The sequence below is a fragment of the Trachurus trachurus genome (assembly GCF_905171665.1).
Source record: "Trachurus trachurus genome assembly, chromosome: 23".
In the NCBI taxonomy this organism is placed as follows: domain Eukaryota; kingdom Metazoa; phylum Chordata; class Actinopteri; order Carangiformes; family Carangidae; genus Trachurus; species Trachurus trachurus.
This window is the reverse complement of record NC_139912.1, coordinates 19,625,862-19,648,398: the sequence shown is the minus strand read 5'-3', so window position 1 is coordinate 19,648,398 and position 22,537 is coordinate 19,625,862. Positions and strand designations below refer to the sequence as shown.

At 43.1% G+C, this 22,537-nt stretch overlaps 2 protein-coding genes across 10 annotated transcripts in view; both read right to left on the bottom strand.

Moving 5' to 3' along the window:
• Nucleotides 1-5,411: 5,411 nt before the first annotated feature.
• phlda1 (pleckstrin homology-like domain, family A, member 1) lies at nt 5,412-5,882 on the bottom strand (the record flags this gene model as incomplete). The annotated part of the gene is made up of 1 exon (XM_083999442.1): nt 5,412-5,882. One exon carries the CDS (start codon nt 5,880-5,882, stop codon nt 5,412-5,414), a length of 471 nt encoding a protein of 156 aa, XP_083855568.1.
• Nucleotides 5,883-7,229: 1,347 nt separating this feature from the next.
• nap1l1 (nucleosome assembly protein 1-like 1) overlaps nt 7,230-22,537 on the bottom strand; it is a 31,079-nt gene continuing 15,771 nt past the window's right edge. For 4 of the 9 annotated variants that reach the window (XM_083999941.1, XM_083999945.1, XM_083999942.1 and 1 more), the window contains exons 5-15: nt 21,267-21,408; nt 18,285-18,377; nt 17,787-17,915; nt 17,501-17,572; nt 17,271-17,410; nt 16,086-16,231; nt 15,963-15,982; nt 14,787-14,909; nt 14,607-14,639; nt 13,509-13,559; nt 7,230-9,214 (exon numbers count right to left, since the gene is read on the bottom strand). In XM_083999941.1, coding sequence (XP_083856067.1) covers nt 9,176-9,214; nt 13,509-13,559; nt 14,607-14,639; nt 14,787-14,909; nt 15,963-15,982; nt 16,086-16,231; nt 17,271-17,410; nt 17,501-17,572; nt 17,787-17,915; nt 18,285-18,377; nt 21,267-21,408 — 988 coding nt within the window. In that variant the 3' untranslated portion in view covers nt 7,230-9,175. Of the gene's footprint in view, nt 9,215-13,508; nt 13,560-14,606; nt 14,640-14,786; nt 14,910-15,962; nt 15,983-16,085; nt 16,232-17,270; nt 17,411-17,500; nt 17,573-17,786; nt 17,922-18,284; nt 18,378-21,266; nt 21,409-22,537 lie in introns of all 9 variants that reach the window. The other 5 variants (XM_083999947.1, XM_083999948.1, XM_083999943.1 and 2 more) reach the window with 4 other exon arrangements.

The following is a 22,537-nucleotide window of genomic DNA, read 5'->3' as shown; positions in this document are numbered from 1 at the left end:
TAGACATTGCTGTACAGACTGTTTGCTAATTATATGACTCGTCTCTGTGTGCTGTTAGTTTTCACACTTGCTACTTCAGTATTATAGTTGCCACACGTGGCAGCTGAAGTCTCCAAATAATCTTGCTTGTAAAGATGGTCCTCAAGGACTTGAAACATTTTGGTTTTCACTCCAGAGCATTTATTAAATGTATAAATGCATTTTCATTGTGGATGTTAATAGGCCTACTCCTGTGTGTCAAATGTCTATGTCCCTGAAGCACAGAAAAGAGGAGAAGCCGTGTCAAGGCCTAGGATATCAGCTGACTCCGGTCCAGACTTTATAACCAGAGAGAGAGGATGCTTCTTCACACAGCGAGGTTCCTCTCCAGCAGCAGTCAAGGCTAAGCCTTCATGTGTCAAAAAGGATGCCATCATGTGCCCCAGGTTTAATTAAATTAGCTCGGCTTTACAGGAGAGTAGCCAGAGCCATGTGTGCTTTTGACATTACGGACTGGCAGTTTATCTGAGCGGCAACAACTGGCAGTGAAACCCAATTCTCCACGCAGCCTCTACTTTTAGACCAGGAAACCAGGGGGTGAAAGGTTCAGTGGTTTGAAAGCATGAAAGGCCTGAGACCGACAAAGCAGCAGATAGTTAAACAGGTCGCTGAAATGACCCCAGAGAACTGGAGAGCGAGGCTCTGACATTCACCTGCTGCTGCGAAGAGAAACCACACAAGACACCTTGCTATTTTTTTGTTTTTTTTTAATGGAATGTATCTTCTCAAGGTATGAAAATAGATCTCACATTGAAATAAGAAATTGGACAGTGGCTACAAACGGTGCAGCTATAACTGTACGTGTAATGATGGCAACAGGAAGGTATGTCAGCAAAGCATCACACCATTTGCATTAGATAAAGGGCACGGCTATTACCCTGTGTGCGAGATGACAGCAGCACAGAGGCATGTGTCGGCGGTGATACACTGGCGAGACGGGAGAAGCGGTGGGAAACTCTTCCAGCAAACAGGAAACAACATGAGCCACAATGAAATGAAATGTTTCCTGACAGCAAGACAACCCTCCATCATGAAATGTACAATAGAGAAGCAATTTCTGAGGCTGTTAGCTGTCATGTCCCACTAGAAACGTTGTCATGTGTATCACCACCTTCCGAAGCTTCGCATCAACCACGTTCTTTTAGCCCATTCATTTCTCGTGGAAAATTATTTCACAGTTTAAAATATGCAAATTGCAGATTAGAGAAAGATTCATTATGGTTTGGCAGAGGCGGAGCTGCAGCGGAGACAGAAATACACTGGTTGCAGTAAAGGGCACTGGATTTAGCCAAAGAGTGCGCTGTAGCCTAGCATAGCTAAGCCTCGCTAACTATATAAAACAGCTAGGTGTTTATTTTGTAAGCAAAACTTCTCTGCCCTTGGGGTTTTGTGGCCAATGGACATTAAAATCTATTGGACAGACTAATACTTTGCAACATGAGTCATCGTTTTTTAAGAGATAGACAAGATAAAGCCTTGCAACAGTGCCAGGGTAGGCTTTTTGGTGTTGTGGTTTCACAAGATAGACACTGATGGTTCACATAGCCTAGCAAATACTCTGTTGCACAAAGCAGTTTCGTTTTTGACTGTCTTAAAGGGATAGTTCAACATTTTGGCAAATTCAGCTATTGCCATAATCCCTATAGTCATAGAGGTAGATTCATTACCTTTAATTATCAGCGCATGTTATTTTGAGATCCGCGGGGCAGAGAAGTGAGCTGCTCAGCTAATGCAATGGAGGCGAATGGCAGACTACAGCCCCCTGTCCCTCAAAACTCATCAAATACACAATCCAACAACTCCAAAACGCTCTCATGGACAAGTTGTGACCTGCACATCCACCACGCTACATGAAATAATCATGTAACATTATCAGACTGTGTTATTTCTGAGGCAAATGCATAGCCAGAACTACAATCCAGACATGGCTGCTTCTGGAGTGATTTCAAAAGCGCAAGTAGTTCCGAGTATTTGACTCAAGAAGTCCCGTCACAAAATAATACACCCTTTAAAGTGTAGCTGTGTTATATACAGTTTTTTTTTTCAGTCCATCAATTAGTCAGAAAAAAGACGTTTATCTGGAACTAACCAACTCACTCAGTATTCCTCTGCTCCGTGTGCCTGTGTGCAGAGGAACACTGAGTGAGTTGGTGAGAGGTTAGGGTTATAGTTAGGAGGTTAGGGGGTCGAATCCATGTAATTTGACGCACAGTTACTTTTCCAGGTAATTAGTCACTTTTATAATGTAATTTAGTTATTAACTCAGTTACTCTTGGGGGAAAGTAAGTAGTAACTAAAACTAATTACTTTTTAAAAGTAACCTGCCCAACACTGCTTATGATAGTTTAAGTCGTAGCATACTGAACCATGCGTGTGTGCAGGAAGTTAGTCGGCTTATCAAAGAACAGCTTGAACATGATTTAGGCCTAAAAAACATTTTCAGCGAAACCTCCAGGAAAACACTGAGCTCACACTCCAGCTCTACTACAGTCCAACGTTCAAACTAAGTCTGCACATTCTCACATTCGTGTTATATCTATTCCTGTTTTGACCAAGAGGATAATCATGTTTGCCCTCTTTGTTTTTGCCTGTCAGTTTTAGTTTCCTTCAAGGATTATTTCTCTGATTCAGTCGAACATTTGCTTGCTGTGATCATTTGGTTCCATTCATTAGGACCAAATGCAACCTGAGAAATTGTCTCTTGTGCAGCTCAGCCTCTGAAAAACTCTAGTGTGTGTGTATGTTTGTGTCCCTTATTCATTACAACTAAGCTTTCCTCTGTTACCACTGGAAACGAGCTAAGGGTAGCAACCCAGTGTCTTACTCAGATGTAAGATTCACAAGGAAGCAACAGATCACTTTTGTAAATATGAATGAGGCCAAGTGAGATGATTGAAAACGATGGATGAACACAATGAAAATACTAAGTTATACTGTAGAAAATCAAGCACTTAAAACAAACCATGTACAGGTGGAGCAGGTATCCCATCATATACAGTATCTATGGTATTTTAAGTTAGTATATTCTGAGGTGTAACACTGCACAAGGGAGAGAGATAAGTAATGAAATGATTCTTTGGTTCAGTTGAAAAATGAAAACGTGGACATAGACATTTTTACCAATAATGAACTGATTCAACTAACCTACAGCAAACATCCTAGGATAACTACGTATGAAAGCTTATTCCCGATGGACTCATGAACCTCAGAGCGAGTATTTCCCGTTCCACTCTAGCAACAACCACACTGAACATTCATCAACAACATAACATTTTTTTTTATAGAAAAGATATATACACGTCTAATAAATAAGGGATATACCCATCGCACGGTAGAATACAGCTGTTTTCTCACATGCTTTTTGTCCATCAGTCTTTTGTGAAACAAGTCTCTGTATTGAAAAGGGACGGGGGCTCTGGTCGGTGGAAACCACTACATGGAAGAAGGGGTTCTCCTGGAGGATGGAGCTGGATGGTGAAGCAGCAGGGGGGGGAGGTGCGGCAGCCCGGGTCGATATTCATCCTCCAGCTGAGTGTCCAATTAACCTGTGGATGCAATCAATTAGACAGACTGCAGACTGATGTTCCCCGACAGAGGAGGCAAGAGGAAATCTGACGCCTCTTCTTGAAACATGGACCTTAGGCTGCTTATACTTCCATTTATGACTGGGTAAATAAAAATCACTCTGACATGGTGGGAAAGCTTAAGTTTTCACCGAGAGCATGTTCAATTTTATATATGAGACAGAGGAGTAGTAAACCTTTTACCACTCCTCTGCAGACTGAGACAAATTTTTAGAAATACTGAGGTCATGAGTCAAATAGCCCCCAGTCTGAGCTTTTATAATGCATTACCACATTTTCTGATAATGATATTCCCCAGAGCCTGTAACAAAGTCTGCACAGGAATAAACTCCAGGTGGGAGAAATTCTGAATTATTAATATAATTGATCATTTCTTGTGCTTAAAAATTAAAACAGACTCACACTAAGCCGATACAATAAGTCGACACTGCAGAAAGCAGCCAGCATGTGTTTCTTTTCAAAGTTGAGTGCAACACTTGCGCTTAAATCCAATTCCACAATTCTTAGAAAAATGCATACATCCTGACCTCTGACCTGCTGACAGAGGGCGAATACAATAGGTTTATGGCTGTCTGATATATTAGTTGAATATATAAGGGTCTTTCAATAGATCAGTAAATCTGTTTTAAGCAAAGGCAGTAAAAAAAAAAATCATTGGACAGGATGTGAGGAGCTGCTGCACTTCACATCAGGGGAGCGTTCAGGGCCAGTGCTCCGAGATTTATGTCTATAATGAATCACTATGATGAAATAACAACAGTGAAATCCTATTTGCACACACACACATAAACACACACTTGATACACAGTGCTTTCCTGTGTGACTTTGTGACAACAGGGAACCACGTGTATGGAAATCTGCTGTCCAACCACCACACGCTGCTGCAGCTCATTTCACTTCACACAACCTGAGCCTGGAGGAGGAGGTGAGAGGAGCTGCTGGAGCTCTGTGTGTGTGTGTGTGTGTGTGTGTGTGTGTGTGTGTGTGTGTGTGTGTGTGTGTGTGTGTGTGTGTGTGTGTGTGTGTGGCTGCACACACTCTGCTCTGCTGTGACACTCAGAGCGGAGACTGCGCTCCAGTGCAGATTAGAGAGTGTGTGAGTACATTAGGACGCCGGTCTCTGTGTGTGTGTTTGTGTTGCACACACTGAGCGACACCGGGGGGGTTCTCCTGACCGCGTTTCATGTTAACGCGCAATTTGTGCGTCTTTACGCTTAATTTGGAGTCGGTGACACACATCAGAGCTACTCCAACACTGGACTTCAACACTAAAACATATTCTGCGTCGTTTCCTGTGTGGGTCAGATTTTAAATCGGGTCTAGTAACACAGAGCTTGTTCCAGCTCTGCCATGGACTAAATAATTAGTGGACGTGCGTAATGTAGATCTATTTATCGCCGCGCGTAAAGCCACAGCTGTGATTTGGATCAAACATCGGACCTGCCTGTTAATGAACACCCATGTTTCCTGGAGGTGTTTGGACAGGCCTAAAGCTGGATCTCACAAACTTTTCTTTATGGCAAAAAAAATAAAATAAATCCACATTAGAGTGAGTGTGTTTCCTCCTGGAACAATATTCTCATGGATTGATCTGTGAGGACCTGTGCTGCACAGAGACGTCCTCGCTCATGGTATCGATATCCAGGGAATAAAACACAACCGAGAAATGTGCAAAAAAAAAAAAAGGGATCCCCCAGGGGAGCCCCCCCATCAACCAAGTGTTAGCCGCTCTCTGAAGCCGTCTTACCGCTAAATGGCGCACCAATGTCCGGCGGGACTCGCCGCAGGTCACGCAACGTTCGGCGAGCTGCGGAGCGTCTTCTGTCCGGGCATCTGCACCACCAGCAGCTGCTGCTTCTGCCGGGTGGACTTGACGGCCAGGATCGCCTGCCGGTTCTTGTACTGGACCATCTGCAAGGTGATCTCCGCGTTCCAGCCCTCGTCCTGGGGGCACCTGAAGTCGATCTCCTTCCCCTCCGTCATGACCACCGTGAAGTACACGTACTTGCCCTTCCGCTCCACGCAGTCCACGGTCTTCATGTTGGCGAAGTGCAGCTCCTTGACTTTGCCCGTGTCCCCCCCACCGGAGGAGCCGTGGTGCGGCTGGTGGTGCTGCGGGTGGTCGTGCTGCTTGGGCGGCAGCAGCAGCACGCCGTCCTCGGTCAGGACGCAGTGCTTCTTCTTCCAGAGCTGCAGCAGCCCGTCGCTCCGCTTCTCCAGCAGACCCTCCTTCAACACCTTCCTGCCGTTTTCCAGCATCTTCTCCTTCTTCCTCTCCCCCCCGGACGCTTCAGGCTTCCACCTCCCCACCACCACGGCTCGGCTCGACTGCGCGGACGGACAGAGGGACGGCGGTCTATCCCGGAGCAGGCGGAGGCATCAGATGCTGCTGCTGCTGCTGCTGCTGCCGCTGCTGCCGTGACTGCGGTGCTGCTGAGGTGTCGGTTGTAGTGAGGAGGCTGGCTGCCTGACTGTCTGTGACTCTGCCTGCTGGTCACAGTGTGTGTGAGGGGGGGTGTTGGGGGGGAGGAGGGGGCAGGCGGGAGGGGTCTGAGGAGGTGCACCGCCCCCCTGAGTGGCGCCAGCTCCAGAGACCGGGAAAGCAGAGAGACAACTGACTCAGAATCAGTTCAGTCAAAAATCAATCCAGCCACTTTGAATCTTTGACTTTTTGGTGTATTTAAACCAGACTCATACCATTAAGTCCTTTAAGTCTTTAAACTATACTCATCTGGATACATTAGCCTATCAGACTATAAATCATATGCATAATGTATGGAAACCTGTGGGTGACACTGGATGTGTAATAGGGAACTGCACATGACTTCCTTTATATTCACTTCTCACACATCAATGTAAAACTCAGGCTGCTAGGCAGCAGAATGTGATATTAAAAATGTGTATTCTTATGGATTAATCTGAATCAGCTTCAGGGACAATTATATTACAATGGACACATAATAGAGTTCATAATCCTGTTAAATATAGGCTGCTGCTCTGTGAAGTCCTTTCACTACAACTATATTTTGAGCTTTTTTTCCTTATATATATATAACTTACTTTGCACTTTCCAGTGTGTGATAATGTTTTTTTCCTGGTGGTGTACATTGTGCATATGTGTGACGAACTGAGAAAAAATGTTCCTTTGGGATAAAAGGTATCTGGAGGGAAATATGGAAATGTTATCACAATAACCTATTAAATTATTGACACTATTCTGATGTAGAGTCTGAACAGGAGCAGCCTCATTCACACTTACACTGTGGGTGTTGTGGTCTTAATAACCATTTGCAATGCAGGTCTGTGAAATTTTAATTTTCATCAACATAACTGTCACCTCCACATTAGCATATCTAAAAGCCCTCTTACCTTTCAGTACCATTTGGTATGTTTTTTTTGTATAATTTCCACTGTAAAACACGTTCAACATGAAGTATTAGTCAACACAACAATGGCGCCCTCTGCTGACATAACACTTCCAAGAGAAAAATACTATTTCTACAGAACAGCTGTGTGCTCGTGGTCAATTATTGGACATATTTCAGATGAATAGATGTGTCAGTCCAAAAGTGCACAAAGAAACAAAAACAGCTCGACCATCTCAGACATGTTTAACCAATTTATTCATGAACATACACGTACAGTTATTGAGTACATTAGTATTTTTGTAGCATAGCATTTTGCCTTGACAACAGCTGCTCAGAAGGACCCTACAGAACCCTGTCATGTCCTTTTCCAAGAACATGATTCGAATACTCCCTGCAGAATGAGAAGTACCCTGGCTCTCCACAGCGGACACGTTGCTGCCCAACACAACCAACACTTGGCTGTTTCCACAACTAAAAAAAGGCATTAAGAATGGACTGGGAAGGAGGCAGGCTACGTTTTCGTCTCGGTCCCCCTCCTGGCTTTAAATATTGCTCTGACATGCTTCTCTGTGGCCTTCTGGGTAACATAGGAAGGAGGGTTTTAGGTGTGGGTGGGTGTGTGTGGGTGGGGGGTGTGGGGGGGCAGTGGGTCATTGGCCACACGATGGCCTTATCACGCTTCCCCTCTTTCTTTTCACAGTGATAAAAGTGAGCAGAGACCTCAAGAGAGCCGAGGTCCACCAGAGTCACCTGACCAGTCACAAATTGGCGACACAAGAGGTAAATGTCATGAACTGAAGAGGGGGAGGAGAAACAAAAAAAAAAAAAAGGGGTGGGGGTTGGTGAACCTGACACGTCGATACACTTTAAAACCTGGTTTGGCCTTTCCTCGTCAACCCCTCTGCTACATCTGCCCAACCCTTTTCCTCTCTGAAGCGTCTCCCTCCCTCTGGAAAGGTAACGCACTTTAAAAAACACCAGATGGCACAAGTTGAACCCTTCACGAAGCTGGGATGACAGCGCCGTCCCTGGGCCGCTTACGGCAGAGGGGAGGGGGCGTCAAAGTGCCGCTTTAACAGGGAATACTCAGATAACCGATGACAGACGCCACTGGTACACCACACACTAGTACAAAGTGCTATAGAAATGACATGTATGCCACTTTGCGAGCCTACGAGGAGCCTGAAGCACTGCGTTACTAGGGCTACGGAGGTCCAAACTGGCCATCGTGTCCCAACTCTCTCGTGGTCTTCTAAAAAGGAATTTCTCTGGAATGTTCAAGAGACTCGACCAGGCCGCACCGAGCCCTGGGAGCGACCCATAGCCAAACGCCAAAGTTTTTGTTCAATCGAGAAAAGAGTCCGTCCAGTTGGGGAGAGGTGGACTCTTTTTTTTTTTTTTGAGAGAGAGAGGTTACACACCGATGGTGCCAGCCAGTCTGCTTACTGGAATGTATCAAGAGTGGAAAGTAGTTGAGCACAAATGGCACAGGAAGTGGCCAGAAACACCGACTCCAGATCTCATGCTCAGCAAGATTGGATAAACTGGAATGGACGCTCGGACAACCGCCGGTCAACCCCCACATGTCCTCCGTCTCTGGAGCTGGAAATGCTACAGTGCTTTTTTTTTTTTTACAAGTGCTAAAGGCCCCACTAAGATTAAAAAAAAAAAAAAAGGATTCACCTGGGACAAGCAGAACTTACCAACCTGAAACTTTGGTAGGAGAAAGAGGAGGAAGGGGGGTGGGGGTGGGTGATTCATAAACCGACGCCACCGTGATGCAGTCTAAACCACAGCTGTTGTCTAAGAGCAAATACAACAAAAGACTTCACAAGAACCCAAACTAGTTTAAGCAGTGAAGAAACAAGTTCATGCTTTTTGAGGGAGATTTTTTTTCCTGTATTCTATCTATTTTACAGAGAAGGAGGAAGAGAAGGAAAAAACAGGTCTAGTAAAATACTATGTATATTGAGCCTCTCGGCTCCCAGTATATTACCATGAGTTTTTGTAACAAAAATCTTGAAACCTTTTTTCTTCAAATTCTCTACCAAGAAAAATACAAAACATTATAAGGCGGTAAGTAACTATTTTTTTTTTTTTAATCATTTTTTTTTCTTTTTTCCGTTTTTTAAATTTGAGAAGCCGTTACAGTGCAGTTGATCCTCAAGGCAGCCGGGCCAGGCTTCACTGCTGCTTGCACTCAGCTGGGGGGGCTGCATCCTTCTGAAAGAAATCACAGAGATGGGGAGGAGGGTGGGGTTAGACCGCTGTCGCTCAAAAATAAAAATAAAAAAACAACACAGGCACACAAACCAAAATCTGATCTACACACAGTCAAACCACTTCAACACTTTCTAAAACTCTAAGTACAGTTGGCAAAGTTTCACGACTGTTGTAAACACACACACACACGGAAAAAAAAAAAAAAAGGACAAACCACATATGAACATGATGACTAGAAGGTTCACACAGGACAGGGTCACTATGGTTCGTCTTAGCAGCACACTCAGTGTTTTAGGTCGACATCCTCTAAACTGATCTAGGACCTGGTGGAGACGCTTCGGGGTACAAAGACTCAGCAGGACTGCAGGGTGTCCTGATTGGGTCAAGGCCATGAGAGGGGGGGCATACATGAAAGCCTCATCCCTGGGTTTGCTTCCATCTGTCCCTTACTAACATTTGCCATCTACAAGGGCAATCTCCCCAAAAGTTAACAGTTGGACTGGGGTTGATTTTTTTTATCTTCTTCTGACAGCAGCAGTAGACAGATAGGAAATGTGAAGGAGGGGTCTGGTATAAAACCAGCCCCCCCCCCGCGACAAAGCAATCGGCTATGTGGTATGTCTCTTAAAGACGAGGCTTCTAGGGGCTCAGACTGTGGGTGCTTCTAAAATACCAAGTCATGAAAAAGAAGGACTGGGATGTAGAGCTGGATCCAAACCCCAGGCAACATGTTGGTGTTCAGACACTGAGGACAATACACCAGCAGGACGCTCTGAAGACATCTGAAGATCTGGGGCTGAATAGTTAAAACACAGCATACAGGCTGGTGGGACTATGGTGTTCAGTAGGATTGTGCTCGACCTAGACTTGTCACAATTATGACATAATCGTCTGACTGCAGTCATTTTACATAAAGGTTAGTATGGTTTTCATTCATCTGTATAAAAACAGCTGGATGAAACTAACAGTAAGATTTCATCACTATTGCCTCCTTGTTTTCCCACTGTTCGAGGTTTGACATCATGTTGCGCCCCTCCTCTTCTTCTTCTTCTTCTAAGGTGTAATGACACATGAGTGGAGCACCAAACTGTTTATCTGGAGGAGCTTCATTTCTAATATTCGACGACTGCATTTCAATGAGCATCCATTGACATTAGCATCATGGATTTAGTTTCCAAAGCCAATGAATGTCTCTCCTCTTCTTCATAACGTGTATGTATATCATTAACTATGTTTAGACTTTTATTATAATAGTGGCAGGAAATGATCAGAAAAGCAATTAAATCGATAATCGCAATTAATAGTCAACTAAAATTCCATGATTGTCACGACATCTTTGCGGCTGAGAAAGTTTGCATCTGGTTTTGTCTCCCCACTTTCCTGTCGTATTTTTCGTACGAAGGCATCAAACGGTTGGTTTAGGGTTTCACAAGAAGCAACTACACCTTTAGTATTTAAGAATATTCTCAATAAAATCCAATCTCACAGTAAATTCCATCTGTAATGAACTTAAACTGAGATAAAGTAAATAAAAGCACCAGCTGACGTTATGGAGCCCATTGAAGAGTCTAAGTGAGACGAGTTTGTAACACTGGTCTCTGTCAGGGGCTCACTTCTGGTGATGTTGGATTAAGATTATACATGTAAACATTACACATTATAATTATAATATAACCTCAGATCTTCGCTCCAATTAATTATCTCTCATGAACAATGTCAACACTATATTAAAAGAGCACCAGAGCCGTCCCACGTGAAGCAGGGCAGCCTTCCAGCTGACATTAGACACCTCTGGAGGTGATGGCACACTGCAGCTGTTCAGGCTGCTCTCCGTGGCCTGATGCCACACCGACTGCATGATGCAAGGTCATATCTGCCACCGTGTGATACACTTGGCCTTGCTGAACTCCTGAAAAAGTTTTAACATCTCTGCTACGACTGCAGGCTTAATCTTTGAAAAGTTTAATTCTATGTAGCCTTCCTCTTTTTATCTGCTGCGAGCAGTCATGCTGCTAATGAAAACGGGCCGTTACTGCCGACGACGACGCCACCCTCACAAGTCCTACACTTTGTTGGCATTTCTTATATTCATGAAATCTGCCAACTGTGGGTTAGGCCTCGTTTCAAACAGAAACATCCAAGGGTATTATCCCAGCTTTACCGACAAATCTATAGAGAACAAGTAAGTCAGCTAATGCAAATAAGAAAAAGGAGGATAAAACTATGGACACATGGACAAATGATGTTTTGATGCATATCAAAACAAACATCCACAAATAAAGCACAGACGTCATAGCAGACAACTCCTCATCCTGACAAAAACTCAAAACCAGCTTGAATTTGTGGACGAGACGAGTTCAACATGGAGAAAAAGAAAAAAAAGGAGGACTGGACTATCTTCAACATACAGAAATGATACAGGTGCAAATGCAGAGCTCACTATGGGTTAAAGTTCAAAAACCAACAACAAACCAGTGGGTTAGTAAATCGGGAGGGTGCAGCACGGCGGCAAAGGAGGAGAGGGTGCTCATGTGTGGGGCGGGGGGTGCAGAGAGCCGGGCGGACAATTAGAAGAACAGGAGGAAAAAGGAAACTTAAAAACCAAGACGGACAGGGGTGGGGGAGGGGTGAGAGGTGGGGGGTGTGATGGTAGTAAGCTGACAATTCATAAGCTTTACCTACCAGGATAGGGTTATTTCTACTGTCACCACTTAAACCTAGTGAGGAAAAATTTAAAGAGTAGCTGACATAGATGCCAAAGTGACCGGAGATGAAGAAACATTAATGAATAGGAGAAAAAAAAAAAAAGCAAAAACTAGCAGAATACAGAATGTCAAAGACATTTTTTTTTGGTCTAGCAAAGAAGAAGCAGAGATCATGCTGGTTCATATCACGTAGTGTCAAACTTACAAGCTCCAGGCTGGAAAAGCCACTCAACAGACCAAATTAAGAGACACTTAAAGGGATAGTTCAGGTTATCTGACATGCGGTTGTCTGCAGCACTTTAGTTAGTGGCTCCCTTCAAAACGCCCTGTACAGTGGACTCATGACATCCCATAGTGCATTAGAAAGTGCTCCACATGGGGTTACCTGGCTGGTGAGTGGGGAGTAGTGAATGAGCAAATGATTTTGGATACACCTGCTGTTTTTACCTGCAGTAGATTCAGATTGGCATCCTCTGTATTGAAGCAGCAGCCAGGGCCACTGGCAAAGGGGCTGAGCAATGCACAGCTGTGGACCGGGGCACCCACAGGCACCCGCAGGCCCCCCGCGATCTGAATCTACTACAGACTGGGAGGGTGCACTATCACTTACAAAGGCCCTAATGAGTCATTATGTCTAAAACACGAGTCATGATGTCTAAAACGTCAAATATAAAATGTACAAAAACTGCAACCTACAGACTTTTGACACCTGGAGTATCAAGAGATTTTCATTTGTGTGGCATTACTTTGGATATTGCACTGCTTTTGTTCTGTACACTCGGCTTATTCATAGATCTACAGCTAAATTACCTCCATCAGGAGAGCAGTGATGCAGAGGATCAGTGAATAAACAGCCGACAGGAGAGGATCTGGGATTTGTCTCAGTGGACTTACAGTAAGCCTCTGCAGGTTGGCGCTCCTTTCATTCAAACCTACTACACAACACTTGTGGAATAGTTTCCTACACAAGCGAGGCAAGACTCTAAATATCAATCTATTGATGTGTCCTCATAGTGCTGTTCAAGGTTAATGTTGAGGATTTAGTAACAGCATGCAACAGTCAGACTTTACTGACTGGTGACAAATAAAAGTTCAAGATCTGTTAAGACGACGGTGAAGGGAGGAGCAGTGTTCTCATCCATCTCAGTCTGGGAGCCAAATTAAGATCACAACGACAAAATAAAAGCTGAAGCAAACCAAAAGCTGGTGTAAAATGAGATGCATTTGACAGTATGTATTCTGTATGTTGAGATCAGACAAGTCATGTAGCACAGCTGTTGTCAACCTTCAGGCTCAGGACACCCGGGGGGGGGGGGGGGGGGGGGGGGGGGGGGGGGGGGGGCGCTGCACGATGGACGTGTTCACGTTTCTGACTGTATTAAAAAAAAAATCCGCTCATGAACTGTCGACAGTTCAGAGAGATGGCTGCAGGTTTTGGAGGCTTCAGGTCTGAGCCGGAGGGGGAAAGAGCATCCTGAGCCAACAGAGTTGAGAACAGCTGAGTAAGGTCTTTCTCAGGACACCACAGATCTTTAAAGGGAGGGTGTGTGTGTGTGTGTGTGTGTGTGTGTAAAGAAGGGTGAGCTCACCTTGGGATCATAGTCGGGGTCGTTCTCCTCATCAGCCTCCTCCTCGCCCTCCTGAACACAAAGCACACAGCAACTTCAGTCTACTGAGTTCCCTCCATACAACCATAAACTGTTACACATCAACGTCTTTTCATTAGAACTCTGGACACGGCCCAGAATATTTTCCTCCCAGATGATGCTCCTGGTTTTCTGAACTCTTACACCAGTCTTAGCTGTGTCCTGCGTGACCATAGTTAGAACTGAGCCTGCTCTTACAATATATACAGTTACATGCAATGCAATGCTTGCAATATTTTAAGCAATATCAGTGGATTATTTTAGTTTTCTACAGTTGTAGAGTGAAAAAGGGAAACAAAGCAGCAGCCTGCAAAAGAATGGGAAACCTCAGATAACTTTGACCAAGGAATCAGACAAGATATTTACTATTCACATACTGATGTTCCTTTTCTGTCATTTTGAAAATGTAAAAGATGAGAAAAAAAAACATTGTTTAAAATGTAAAGGGAATGTGTCATCTGTAACTTTATGCCTTTTGAAGATCATTTTATCGTCTATCTATCTGCTACTTCAGAGGTTTGTCAAGCATGCATCATCACCTTTGGATATTCCTGTTGGAACATCCTCAAATAAAAGCTTACACTTAGCACTACTGTAAGAAAAAAAACTAAAACGTTTATTTTGTCAGCGTAATTTCTAAGCGGAAGTGATTGTGTTACTGTTGCTGCAATGACAGATCTACTGTTGCACCGACAGTGCAGCCCACAGACTGATGCAAGCATCTGTCATTCACTCTCAATGTGGATAAAAGTATAATAGGCAACACCAGGTGGGAGTAGATCCTCTATTTGGAGATTAGAGCTAAATGTGGGGCTGATATTGTAGTATAAAAAGATAAAAACGCATCAAAATATAACCCATTACCAACCAGCCAGTATAATCCAGGATACAGACAGTTACATGCTTGCACACAATTCCTCCTGATAATAGACATGGGTTGGGCTCATGGTTGCAGAGCACACCACTGAAACCAGACATCTCTTGTACTCAGATGTTAATTTGTAAAAAGGCTGGACCTCAGAGAGCCATAAATAATCTTACCTCATCGTCGGCTTCCTCTCCCTCTTCATCGTACTGTAAAACACAGGGAGACGTGGGCATTAGCTACAAAACACACCAACTGGACTTCAAGTGTTTCCCCAAAATGAAAACCAGAGAGGAGCCCAGTCCAGTATGATCCAGTTTAGTTAGACAGCCTAAACCTCAGTCACTGATACTCACGTCGTCATCATCATCCTCAATAGCCTCTCCTGTGAAGTAGAGCACAGCCCGAGGTACGATACGCTCACGGATGAAGTGGCCGATTTCAAAGTCAGCAGCCAGAACTGCCTCCGAGTCCTCATCCTGAAGAGAGAGAGAGAGAGAGAGAGAGAGATTTCATTCATTTATTCTTTCTCCCTTAAAAACTACACGGCTTCAAATCTTATTACAAGGCAACCAGCCCTGAACGTGTAAATCCAATGGCAGCTGGTGCGTTTCCAACAACGATCAGGTGGGGCTTTTGTAACAGTCATTGCTCTTAAAGTCAGTCACACCATCTCTACATGTTGGTTTGCACATTGCACTTAAGTCAATTTGAACCTCTGGTTGTTGTTAATGTCAGTTTTAAAAATACTTTCCAAGTGACAAGTTCTAATGTCACAAGAGTTTGTATCTGGGGCAAAACTGTCCTGAGCCTCTGAAACCAATTCAGTCAGTAAAACCCAGCCAGGGTTTTTATCATTTCTGCATCGCTCTCTGAACAATGACGCAACAAAATAAAGAAAAAAAATAATCTTACAATTTGATAGGGTTTGATGAGATTTACAAGAATGATTCTAATCGTTCAATCACAGAAATCAAATTGAAGAGACGGGGAAACAAGTGCTTCCCGAATATCAACATAAACAGTTGGTATTTGTACTATGATGCATCACAGAGCAGCCACGGGTTTTTAACCTTGAGTTTGTGGCTTCCTCTGTAACAATATCCCAACAATAGTTCACAATAACAATAGTCCAGGAAGTCTTTCACATGTTCTTATGTTGCAGTACTGTGCTTAAATAAAATGATTATCCTCATTCTACATCCAATATATGACATGATGACAGAGGAAGATTTTGCAAATCTATTCTAGACTCAAAGCAAAGGGGATTTGAAATACTCAGGTATTTGTATTTTAGTAAGGATCCCCAGTCACTGAGGCCGTAGCAGTCAGTTAGTCCTGCTGCGATCCACAAAATGATATCACACATACATATCACCATTCAAGTAGGAATATAAAATCTAAAGGTCTGCAGCTCTGGACCAGGCTTCATCTGCCTCCTCTGTTCTGTTCAGTTATCTCTCTACCTTGACATCCCAAGTGCTAATTAATAAAAAGATGAAATGCACAGTAGAGAAGGTACAATAACTTACCAACTCTCCGTTCTCTGGGACTGTGAACAGAACAATGGATGAAGTTAGTAACAGCTGATACATTCAAATACATTCAAATGGCAGAAAGATTTCTGCTCATTCCAATAAACACGTGGTTCTTACCCTCTGGTGGGGTGAAGAAGTTGAAGAAGGAGTCGTTGGGGACCGTCTTGGTGACCGTCCTGACCGTGCCGCGGCCCTTGTGCTTCTGTTTCTTCTTAATCGTTTTCAACGTGACGTTCTTGCCCTTTGTCCAGTCGATCGTGCAACTGTGGTGAAACACGAGGAGGAGGGGGCGGCAGAGAGACAGGTCAGTATCCAGCATTTTAAATGTCAAATCTAAATGACATCTCTGGATTTATTTTGGGAGAGAAAGCAGCGAGGTCGTCTGTGGTCGCTCAGAAATGATTCAGGGAGGAGAGAGGTGGAGAGATAATGGCGAGAGAGAATGTTTGGTGCAGGTCATGTTGGCTGCAGTTATTAAATAACAGAGCATGAGGGAGACGAGGCTGACATTATAAACAGTAACACTCTGACAGCATGACAATCTAAACAACACCAGGCAAAGTTTGATTTTAATTCTCTTCCCAGGAAGAATCTACACAAGTTTATTATTATCTATTTAGTTTGAAACCCCATTGACGACTGTATTACAACAGTGGTTACTCTCCCTCTACCTCAATAACAAGTAGTGAAGGAAACAACGCCGTTATAAATAAATGACGTTACTAACAGCACTATTTTTTTTAGTAATGAGTAATCAAAGAAGTTACCGTTCCCCCCGTTGTAACACTGTTACCGTTACTGACAATAAAATGTGCCGTTACTCGACTCAAGTCCCATCAGAAAATACACCCATTTGAATGTATGTTATATACACGTTTTTTCAGTCACTCTACTAAAAAAGCTGTTAAAAAATGGGAGGTTAGGGGGTGAGTCTTAGTAATATGACATGTTTGAGCAAGTTATTAAAAAAAGGGAACTCAACAGTTACTTTTCTTGGTAATTAGTTACATTATAAGGACTCAGTAACTTATTACTTAATAACTGAGTTATTAACTATGACTAATTATTAAAAAAAAAAAAAAAAAAACGAACAAACATACATCCATATCATATCTCATAATGAGGCTCCAATACAAAACACCCCCTACTACATACACACACAAATCTAATCAATTCTATTTCAACAATTCAATATGCTTAGTCACAAAAAAAATAAAGAATAAAGTAAGAAAGATGAAATAGCTGGATCCATTTCAGATCTTCAGAACCGACTGATAAAACGAGGAGCTGGCCTGGACTCACCCTGTGCAGCACATGATCTCTGGGCCGTCGAAGGAGAAGGGGTCGTTCTCGTCGGGCTCTGATCTCATCTTGTAGGTTTTCGTCAACACTGTGTTTGTGAAGAAGTCGTTGGGCTCGAAGTGGAACTCTAACGTGAAGCTCTGGGGGAAACCACAAGAGGAGATTACATACAGTACATTGATTAAATTAAATTAAACAAAGAGGTGTGTGATGGTGTCAGCTGAACTCACCATGGGCTGTCCTGGATCTGAGAATTTTACTTTAATATCTTGTAAATGTTTAAGGATGGGTTCATCGTGTTCCTGGGGAAGAGAGGCAGCACAGCGTTAGATCGCTCACGACACAAAGAGGCACAATCAATGTCTTTTTTTGTTTTCGGATCTTGCTCTTCACAACTTCGACCAGCAGGTGGAAGCAAATCTTGATTTTTTTTATTCTCCCCCACACTGCTGTAAGCAAAAACTGTGTGTGACCCATTTTCCCTGTCTCTCCAGGAGACGTCTGGACGGGGCCTACCTGCAGCATGTCGCTGAGCAGATCCACGTTTTTGAAAACCGTTAACCAGAACTCAGGGATGCCTTTGGGGTCTTCCTTCTCCTCGTCCTTCTTCTCCTCCTCTAACTTGGCCTTCTCCTTCATTTCGTCCTGAGCCAGGGAGACATTTTCTCTTCAAAATACAAGCCTTGCTCAACCATTTTCTCTTTTCACAGATACTGTACAAAAAAGATCGTCACCACCTACATCCACTAAGACGGCAGACAGCACCGCAGACCACATTTTATAGAAGTGTTAGCTTGCAGTTATAAGATATAATAGATAACTAGGCTGATTTCATCTGCTCCATGAAATCAGAGGTGGTGATTTTGAATTTTAATCCATTGCCGTTTTAGCTGCATGCATTAGCTCCCATTTTGGAGAGCGAAGATAATGAGCATGTAAGACAGATGCATGCAATGAAAGGAGGAGACACGTTGGGACAGACAGGAAGCATGCAGGTGTATACGTCACCTGTACCTGCTTACTTACTGTCAGCTCTTCCTCCTCATCTGCCTTCCATTCACATTCCTCATCTGTGGGCTCATAAGATGCTTTCACTATGTCGCTTCTCTGTGGAGGAGATGGAACAAAGTTAAAGTGTGATCCTGTGTTTCTAGGGGGAAAGGGCAATTATAAAACTTATGATACAGGGGCATGGTGCAGCTCAGTGGGTAGACCAGGCGCCCTATATAGAGGTGCATCGCAACACATTTAGAATATTATGGAAAAGTTCATTTATGTCAGTAATTCAATTCAAAAAGTGGAACTAATACATTATTATAGATCCATTCCACACAGAATGAAACATTTCATGTCTTTATTTATCGAATTTGTTTTAATTGTAATGATTATGGCCTCACATTTAATGAAGGCTGAAAATTCACCATCTCGAAACTGAATATTACAAAAGACCAATAAAAAACATTTTTAAAATGGAAATGTTGGCCTTCTGAACAGTGTGTCCATCTATTTGCACTCAATACGTGGTTGGAGCTATTCAACTTGAATAGACTTTTCCATGATTTCTAATTTATTGAGATGCACCTGTACAAAGTCCTCGCTGCAGCTGTTCTCCCCATTTCCTGTCTCTCTCTGACTATCCTATCAATTAAAAAAGGCATGAAACCCCCTAAAAAACTAAAATAATAATAGAAAAGTAACTTTAGATACAAAGAATAGAAATAAGCCTGTTAAATCAAGTGCCAGTCATGGTCACTTGAGGGTAAAGAGGTGATGACACTGGCCACCGCGGTAAAGCAGCTGCTTCCATCCTGGGTTTGTTTACATGGAAACAAACACGCCCATGAACCTGCACCAAGCAGCTGGGAAACATGAGGGCTCAGAGTCGATAAAACGGCTCCTCGCACCAACAACTGATCAGGATCAAGGGTGAGAGCAGGGCCGGCTTCGCTTGGGGAGAAAGATCCTGTTTTGATCCATCACACTCAGCAACTTTCTGCTGAGTCATGTGGCCTAAACAAGTAGATAAAAAAAGAAGTGCTCCTCTAGCCAGTGTCAGGTTTACCCTCAAGTCTATTCCACATCAGACCAATGTCCAGGCTTTTATTGTGATCATTCAATGAGCCTCAGGGTTAAGAGGCTAATGCAACTGAATCTAAAGGTCACGTTGAAGCAAGGTCTGGTATTGACCTGAGCTAAATGCCATGACTTACAACAACATGCTAACATTTATTATCTTGGTGGTGGCACATCAAAGAGAAACAGTGAAGGAATCCATCACATCATCCTGAGTCACACAATGACTTCTTGATTTAGCCATCATTAAAAAATGTAATTTATCTGCAACAAATCTGATGATTATTCAACTCATTTTAGGCAAAACGGTGACAACATGTTCTTAATCTGCTGTGACCAAGATGACCCGAGTTTGGGATACACATCAGGTTCTTCAGCCTCTCTGCTTCAGCATGTATGATTGGGGATAAAACTCTGCTTTAGTTTGAGCCTGTTCATGTCAGTGTTTGGAATAAAATCAACTGCACACATATCAGACGTAGCAGGTTTTGCCAGAATCAGCAGCTGGGTACGTTCTAAACCAGATTACCACATTTAATGCCTCAAGGTTGCGCGTCTCTGCCAACGAGCCGAGTTGCAGGAAACACGGTCACGGTCTCTCCCTCCTAAGCCTCAGCATCAATAGTGAAGATAGATTAGATTCATTTGTTTGAATTTAATGTCCAACTGCTGTCTCCCAAAGACTGTACAATAGAAATATATACAGCCCCACACAACAGAGCACACTATAGTGCAAATGAACAGGGAGCAGCAGATTAGCAGGTGAAATAAATACCAGGGAGCTAATCTTTTAAAACAACATGGCGACAGTGCCTTTATGGCACAAGGGATAAAAGACTCGTTACATATGCTCCTGCTGGCCCTTGGGACCCTGAAGCAGCGACCAGACAGAAACGGTTCAATGAGTGCAGAGAGAGCGAGCGAGGCCTCAGCAGCCGTGTGTCCTCTCTCCACTACATTATTACACTGCTGTATGAATTCAAGAGTTATGGTGAAAAGTGCTATATGTTACAGTGATATCTGACCATCTTTGAGTCAAAGTGAACGCTGCCTCAGTGCATCTGGAATATGAAGTTCATTAGAATAAGATGGACAGACTTCAATGCAAGGTACCTACATTTTCAGCTGCTACAGTCTGACATTCATCCCCTGTTCCATTCATGCATTGGAGAAATGTTCTTTTTGACAATGGTACCTAATTTTGTACATTTAATCAGTTTGTTTCTATGTTCATCACTCTCCCTGATTCTCCCTCCCAGAAGTCTGATTTAAAGATGTGACGTCTATGGCTCTAATTTATGAAATAATCTCTTACATGCTTACAAATGACAAATTTATCACAGAACAACGCAAACATGTTGTTCTGGTTTTTAAACTATGCCCACAGTTCTCTGCTGCTCTGTCACTCAGCGGGGGAGACTGCAGCTGCAGGAGAGAAAACCTTCATGCTCGGGGTCCAATATTGGAAACACTCATCAACTCACTTGGCAAAGAAATCAAAAAAGTCAAACAGAGCTCTGATAGCTGCTGATGTCACTATGTGAAAAATTATTTTCCATGACATTTTACTTTTTTTTCCCTCATTTTCCATGACTGTAAAATTGGTCAACTATTTTCCAGGTTTTTCCAGGACGCGTGGGAACCCGGAGTATTTATGTAATCCTACTGAATATAAAGCTGAGCCTTGCTACTTTAATGTAGTGACTGTTACTTTATTTCCAATTCAACACCAAGTGTTAAACTGTCCAAGTACTTGTCTTTTTTTTTTCTCCCCAACACTCCAAACCACAAGTGCACAGAAAATTACTTCATAACAAAACACCCACATGTATTTCTGTGATGTGTAAAAAGTGAAACGGCTGCAGCAGCAGAAACAGCGTTAATGGTCAAAGTCGGGATGAAGAGAGTGTACGAGTGACTTACTTTGTCAAAGAGGGGCTGGTAGAGGGCTGCGTACTTTCTCTCCAGTTCGTGTACTTCTTCGTAGAACTTGGCCTCAATGTGGGCACATTTCACCTGTAGGTTCTTCAGGGCATTTACACGTCTCTTTACAACCTTTGGTAAACTGTGGAGGGACAGAAACAAATGGAAAAGATGTGAGTTATGGTGCTGGAGAACTCCTGACAGACGGTGAAGGTTTCCACTACACAATCACTGCAGCTCTGGACAATCATGAATATGTCATCTAAACTCAAGCTGTGCTCACAATATCAAGCAAAAAACAAAACAAAAAAAACAACTGGACTGCTATTTTTGTTGGGTTTGTGCAGCTCTTTGTGGAATCTAAAGATAGATGTATTAATCATTTTGCCTCCAGGCTTCTAAATTTAAAAAAAAAACACAGGACAAAATGTGCTTAATGGGGAGCAAGTGGTAGCAGAGAGGACCCTGCCTCTGAAGTTAATCTGCTGAGAGCTTTGGAGCACAGCGGCACACTGCAGAGGAGCACTCTCCCCAGAGGATCTCCAGTAAGTCAGGGTGGCCTTCCAAGTACGCTCCTTTAAACAAACTGAAACTACGCCAAGAACAGGTTTTATTGAGCTTTGCTTCATTTAACAGCACGGGGAAGAAATGATTTGTACACAGATTTATTGGTTTATGCTTCAGGGAACCGTGGCCTGATTCCTGCTCCGTATAATGCAGGTTTCCCCCGATATTAGAGCATTTCAAATCTTAAAAAAAAAAAAAAAGGGGGGGGCATTTAAATAACATGTTGATGAGCTCAGCTAAACAGCCAGGGATTACTATGATTCACATGCACGCTCCGCCATCACCACTTGAGGAACTGGCTGCTTCATATCAGCCCTCTGAGCTGTAGCAGAGTGAACATTATGTCCATTAGATAATACTTGCACACATCTTACAGCATATGCTTCACAAACTGCTTACAAGTAGGGCTGACGCTCATTATTTATTCATTCTGATTTTTTTTGGGGATTTTTTTTTTTGAACTAATCATTTTGGTCTGAAAATGTCAGATTGTTTTGTCCAAAGAACTTTGAGTTATAATTATATCCATCAAAGGAGCAGAGTCTTTTATGCTGTGCTGAAAAATGATGCATATGATTAAAGTATCAATAATATTCAGCCATCAATCTTTTCAGCCCAATTTCAGAGCAGTTTCTCTTATTAGATCCCAAATTTTTGTAAATAAATACTCGTAGGGGTGATGACGTGACAATCTTACTTGGCAC